Consider the following 6,226-nt stretch of genomic DNA (forward strand, 5'->3'; position numbering starts at 1 on the left):
GTTAATAATCTTAGTGTTGATATTTCATGATGATTTATCAAGGTACAATTCAACTTGAAAATTCAGTAATGTATTGCTACTGTTAAAATCTTAGGATTTTTTAAACAGCTACGTTGATGTAGAATAAAAAATGAATGCTAGAGAACGTTCCAAAATAAGGAAATTTCCGTTTAGCTTAGTAGCGGTTAAAATTTGAGGGATAATCAGATACATCGTGGAAATTTGAAAGTAGCATAGTAGTATCACGGAAAATAGAAATTTAATTCAGCCCTGGCCAAATTCACCGAAGAAATGGAAGTAGGGATGTAAAACAATTGAATGAATTAGCAGGAAGGTGACTGAAAAGGAAGAATACATTTCACCAACTTGTAGCAGTTACAAGACTTGAAAACTATTATACAATATATCAGTGTCCTTTTCTCCCAAAAAAGGTTGCTCATTGAGTTGAATTGCTGAATCTGACTGAAACGGCAACCACATTTCCCTAGAGACAATGCAAATATCACTTATATAACACAATCTACCACGTTTGACAATCCATAAAAATGTCACGTTTGAAAACCTACAAACCTTAGGAGAAACATTAAAACAATGATATTAGCTTTGTCACTCAACAGAAGAAAGACTGACTTCTGTGTCCTCTAGAAATTATCCTTGGTGTGCGGGAAACTTCAAAGAAATCATAGAACCACCAAGGAAATCCTGACTCAGTTTTCTCCATATGCTATCTTTTCAGCGAATGGGATGATATTGTGTGATACCACGCTTGGGTGGCAGCTTCCTCAAAATGAAAAGGACCAAAGAAGAAGGCAATATTTCCACCAACTGCACAAAAATGTGACAAGGATAAGGGAACTGACCTAGGACAAGTAAAACAAACCCCCTTTTTGATTACTTACCCTTGAGAGCAATCATAAAATATCTATAGCGGGTAGAGCACCTAAATCATTTCAGTTCATTTTAAATTGACTTCAGAAAATTATTTACCCGTTTTCCAAGAGAAAGAATTCCACCAGAAGTTGAAAAGTTTCTCAGGATATACATACCCCTAACAACAACATGAATTGGAGGATTTGAAACAGCGATTACTTGATTATTCAATTTATCAATTCCCTTGCCTCTACTGAGAATCAAGTCTAAACCAAAATTACGTTCCAAAAAGAAATGACGAATTTATATAGGTTCATAAAACCAATGCATGGAATTTAATAGTCTCCAACAAAATTTAAGTAGGGCATGTGTCAGGGCTTTCAGAATTAATCACAAACCAAGATTAACCATATAAGCAAAAAAAAACGATACAAGTTGAACAGCACAACTATGAGAAGTGGGGAATACCGAAAAAAAAAGTATCACAATGAAGAAATACAAACAAACATACAAACTCACCAGGTAATATATAAAATTCAGAATGGGATGGTCCAAGACATCAAGGTCAGCAGCTCTATCAAATGCATTAAAGCACATCTGAAAACAAAATATGATCATACTCAATGTACGAACCATGCAATAGGAATCAGTATTTTCTTTAAAGAAAAGGGGCTAACCATAACGCATCTGATAAGGAAACATGAAAAGCATATGGTAGTCACATAGCCAACCTGCATTAGAAGGATCAGGTAGATTAACTCTGGGTAAAGGAAGGGGAGCAGTGAAGAGCAGACCAGATAAATATAGAAAAGTTTCCTTGTAAAACAGAATACACACCTCTTGCAGCTTCTTCCGTCGGCCTTTGGATTCAACAGGAAAGCGTTGCAGCATCAAGAATAGTCTGTCATAGAGCAGTCAGAAAAGAAATACGAAAGATGGAAGAGGAAATGAAACAATACTAATACTAAAGACTGGTGAATTTAGAATATAACAAAGAGGCTGGTAAATTCCCCTTTCATTTTCTAAGGAGTTCACCAGGCTCTCAAAGCTTCACCCTTTGTCCCATTCAGCTATCATTTCCTTGAGGTGAAGTACTTGATAGTATCAACTCAAATAATCTGTAGCCAATGTACAACATAAGCTCTGAAACTATGACCACTAATTTCAGCATTTTAAATTAGCTACTTTTTTCAGGAATGATCATTTTGGGGCTTTTCATGAGAAAGTACTTCAGAGCTGTCAAGGAAAAAGGTTCTTAGATAGTGTGAGAGTGTGATATGTGCAGTGTTTTTGGTGCTTTGAAGCAGAAAGCACTTGTTTTCAAGGGTTCTTTACACTTGCATTGGATTCCATTCCAAGGCCTCTTCTTTGGTGCCATTTGTTGACATTAGATCTTCTTAACATGACATCATATCACAAAAAACGAATCATAAGACTGTCAATGGGAAAATGTTAACTTTTTTTCTGTATAATAACTGGAGATCTTTGGTTAACAATCATTATATCCAAACTAGTATTTTAGCTTGATTATGCCACCTAAATATTTACTTTTATGTAATTAAAAATCATAATAAAATAAATTTTTAATACATAAACACTACACTGAAATTTAAATTCATAATAAATATAAATTTAATATATAAGCTAATTACAATGAAAATTCATAATAGTTAAACTTTAGATTTACGATAAACAACTAAATAGTAATATAAGACTTTTTAACAGTGACACTTCAAAAACACAACTACTGAAATTCAATAAACAGATAGAAAATAAAAGAGAGTAGATTGAAAGAAAGATGGTTAAAAAAATCAAATACACAAATAAAAATGAAAACATTGTAGTTTGAGATGGGCAGGAGAGGACAGAAGAGAGAAGAGAGAGAATATGGATAATACAGGAGCACATTAAACAATTACAACTGTCTAAAACTTCACTTTCACCCTAAAAGGTAATTAACTTACATTTTAACTGCTATTGAGAATTATGACCATACAAATTTCAAGGAAGGGGACAACATACAGACAAAACCCTAACAACAAAACATGTGTACGGAACCCATGTTTTTGCACTATAAAAATTTCATCCGTTCAAAAAGGTAGTAAATATTTGAAGAATTCCACTGGCTATATCTAGTAATATGAGTTGATTTTTTTTTTAGTTTTTCTCTTCTAAGTTCAGACAAGGCAGAATTCCAAACTAAGTAATTCTTAAATCCATACACATTAATTTCATAGCATAATCTAAACAAATAACAAATAACAACAGATGCAATTGAAAATTGAAATAGACAATCACCTCCCACCATAGAGAAGAAAGCCGAGGGCTGCAAACAAAGAAACCCCTACATATATGCATAGGAAAACATGATTAAAATCGTGATCAGTACGTCAAATCTGATAGTTAACCCCTCATAAATCATAAAATATAGTTAAACCTGCAAAGAACATCTTAGACAGGATGACAAGCACACTGATAGGTTTCCACCATAATATCAACCATAAAGTAATCTGTAATGCATAAAAAAGAATTTACTGTTAGAATGCCATTACAGAGAGATTGAGAGAAATCTGAATAATAATTGATATCTGAACTGATAATATATGTACAGAAGATTCCTATTCATAGATCACAACATCTAACAACTGTCACTTGTCCCAACAGAAACGTAACAGAAATGTGTATGGGACAGCTCTAAGTTTTAACCGACAAAGACATACTCTAGCATTTACCAAAATAAATAAAAAGAGAAAAATCTACAAATTCAAAACCAGTCAACATTAAATTCCAAATAGATAGCATAGAACACCAAAACATTGGCCCCAGAAAAGTTGAAAAAGTAATAAAGGTATGCTGACTCAGTAACGAAACATCAAATTGAAGACAGAAATGAAGTTAAAAACACAAACTTAAAATATTTTCTTAATCAATATAAAATATTTTATATTATCTTATAACGTCTTGATTGTTTCCGTTACAAAGTTGTTATGCATATTACTAGTAGACTTTGGACTTGTACTAGCATTAGAACATGACTTAATTATTAGTATAAACAAGAGTATTAAGCTAAGGTATTGGAACACATTATATCTGTCAATAATATTTTCTGTTTATAGCTTTTAGACTTGTCTTTCTCTTTTCCTTCTTCTCCAACCCTGAACCAATGACTATATAACTTGGTATCGGAGCAGTAATTTCTCTGTATTTTGAACCCCAACCCTGAAAAAAAAAAATCAACAGTCCACCATAACGGTCATTTGAAGTTTTAGGTGGATGGTGGTGAGCAGTAATTAGAAGCAAAGATTTCTTCATCCAACACAAGCCTGGGAATCAAACAGTTCTCTTATGGGGAAAAACATGGGGCAGATGGATGGGTTCAACTTGAAACAGATCTAACAAAGAAACAACTACGGAGGATTTTGGAGTTCGTATCAGAAATGGGTACAGGTAGAAATGTTATACGAAAGACAATTTCTACAAAGCATAAGGTGAGGAGGGCCAACGCATCTTATACAGCTCTAGCTGTACCTTTATAGCTTCAGTATTGTATTGATTGACACACTATTAATTGTAGTTTCTACAAAAGTCAAGAAATGCAATTAAAAATGGAAACAGACCGCAGGCAACATCCATGGTCTCAAAAAGAAGCACAGCCTACTGAAATGAATGGGAACAGTAACAAGAGCAATATGGGCAAGAACTTTTCACCTGAATAACATAAACCACAGCATTAATAGTATAGAAACTTGGTCTGAGACCATCAGTAGATACTGCGCGGGCCTGCAAAATATGTAACATCATAGACCAATAATCAGCCCACCGAAATAGCAATATCCCACGCTAATAAAAAGAAAAGCAGTACATCACCCCAAGTTGGACTTGCCTGGTAATAAATCTCAGCCCAGAACAGTACTAACAGAGCATAGGTTGTAAAGAAAGCAAGACTAGGGACGTCGAGTAAGATATGTTGAACAATCTACACACACGAGGCTGAGCATTAGCTATGAGAATAAAAAACTTATTTATGATGGAATTGAAGGAAAAAAAAAAAGCTGAAACAAATTATTTCTACCTCTGGCCGTAACTTCTGCACATCCCGACGGAAGACGAAAACAAAACACCGAACTGCAAAACCAAAAAGAGCATTAACTTTGCGCCAGAAAATGTCAAGCATCGTATAGAAGCAAATAGTAATTTCTTTTAATTACAAAAAACAAACGAAAAGAAAAATGGTTAGACTAGAATGATACAAACCCCCATTCACCAAGAAATTGAGAAAGTGAAAGACCTTCTGCGTGGTCCAACCATATTCTGGCACTCTCAATTGTATTCGCACTAATTGAACCTAAAATTGTAAGATTGCAATAACAAGAATCAGCAAATAATAAAACAAGCATAGAGAAAACCCTATCGGAACTCGAAAGAGAAATCTGGCATAGAGAAACATGGAAACGATGTCGCAAAATACCAGAGCGACAGCCGCGACGATTCCGTAGAGGATGGCGAGGAGGTGGAAGATGCGATCCTGCCAGAGCGGAGACTCGTTGATGTCCCGCCACCAGTGGGAGGATTTCGTTAAGTCAAGGGCGGCCACGGCCGCCAACGTCATCGCCGGCACGCCTCTCGCCACCATGGAATCGCTGGATGAATGGTTGGTTCTACACAAAACGGAAGGAGATTGGTTCGATCTTCGTCTTCTGTGGGAAAAGAAAGCAAGAGTAACAGAATCCAATTTACTCTATATAACTTATTATTATTGTTTCGTTATCGTTTCTCCCAAATATTCCAGTCTTTTTTCCCCTATTCTGGAACCATTTACAATTTATTATTTATTATTGTTGCTGTTGGGTTTTATTTTTGTGGCCGGCGATTGTGAAATAATTTGGATTCAGACAGAAGAGAGAGAAAGGATTAACGGAAATCCAAACGCCGTGCTGGCTACACGTATCCCTGTAAATAGAACAAGTAATATTCATTTAATTTGTTGTAAAAATCTTTATTCACAATTATTTAATAAACAAACTTCCCCACTGCATGTGTTTCTTTGATCACTCTTCTCCAAATAAATTAATTTTAAAAGTAATTATGAAAAGAAAATGAATTTTTGACAAAAAAATATTTGTTGACAAGACAAGCTTTTTATAAATAAAATTAAAATAAATTATTATTTTTTAATTAAAATAAATTAAGAAAATAGTACTTTTCATTTAAATAAATAATTTGTTACATTTTATTAAAAAATACTTTGTTAGAATATTATTTTCCTTTTCATAAATAGATGTTAAAGTCAAACACATTAGTTTTGGATGCTTATAATTTAAAAATGAATTAATACTAAATTTTACTGTACTTTATT

The 6,226-nt window shown here is 33.9% G+C and overlaps 1 protein-coding gene across 2 annotated transcripts; it reads right to left on the reverse strand.

Annotated features, from left to right (window-relative positions):
- Positions 1–323: 323 nt before the first annotated feature.
- LOC114177792 (protein TOM THREE HOMOLOG 1) lies at positions 324–5,711 on the reverse strand. 2 transcript variants are annotated; one of them, XR_003603205.1, is made up of 12 exons: positions 5,339–5,711; positions 5,125–5,215; positions 4,943–4,995; positions 4,754–4,846; positions 4,579–4,650; positions 3,308–3,380; positions 3,169–3,214; positions 1,708–1,771; positions 1,548–1,601; positions 1,390–1,467; positions 571–825; positions 324–484 (listed from the first exon to the last, which is right to left on the reverse strand). XR_003603205.1 is itself a non-coding variant. In XM_028063325.1 (11 exons), the coding sequence occupies exons 1-11, from the start codon at positions 5,501–5,503 to the stop codon at positions 733–735; spliced, it is 882 nt and encodes a 293-aa protein (XP_027919126.1). In that variant the 5' UTR covers positions 5,504–5,711; the 3' UTR covers positions 324–732. The 2 variants fall into 2 exon arrangements, 1 of the variants encoding a protein (XP_027919126.1); XM_028063325.1 differs by having other exon boundaries at positions 324–825.
- Between the last annotated feature and the right edge of the window lie 515 nt (positions 5,712–6,226).

Source organism: Vigna unguiculata, chromosome 3 (assembly GCF_004118075.2).
Source record: "Vigna unguiculata cultivar IT97K-499-35 chromosome 3, ASM411807v1, whole genome shotgun sequence".
In the NCBI taxonomy this organism is placed as follows: Eukaryota; Viridiplantae; Streptophyta; class Magnoliopsida; order Fabales; family Fabaceae; genus Vigna; species Vigna unguiculata.

Excerpts from the sequence above, each read along its gene's own strand:
- LOC114177792 (XM_028063325.1), bottom strand. The coding sequence starts at position 5,503 with ATGGTGGCGAGAGGCGTGCCGGCGATGACGTTGGCGGCCGTGGCCGCC. Across the intron at positions 5,216-5,338 it reads TCGTCGCGGCTGTCGCTCTG|GTTCAATTAGTGCGAATACA; the intron begins GTATTTTGCGAC and ends TTACAATTTTAG. Across the intron at positions 1,772-3,168 it reads TTTCTTCTCTATGGTGGGAG|ACTATTCTTGATGCTGCAAC; the intron begins GTGATTGTCTAT and ends GCTCTATGACAG.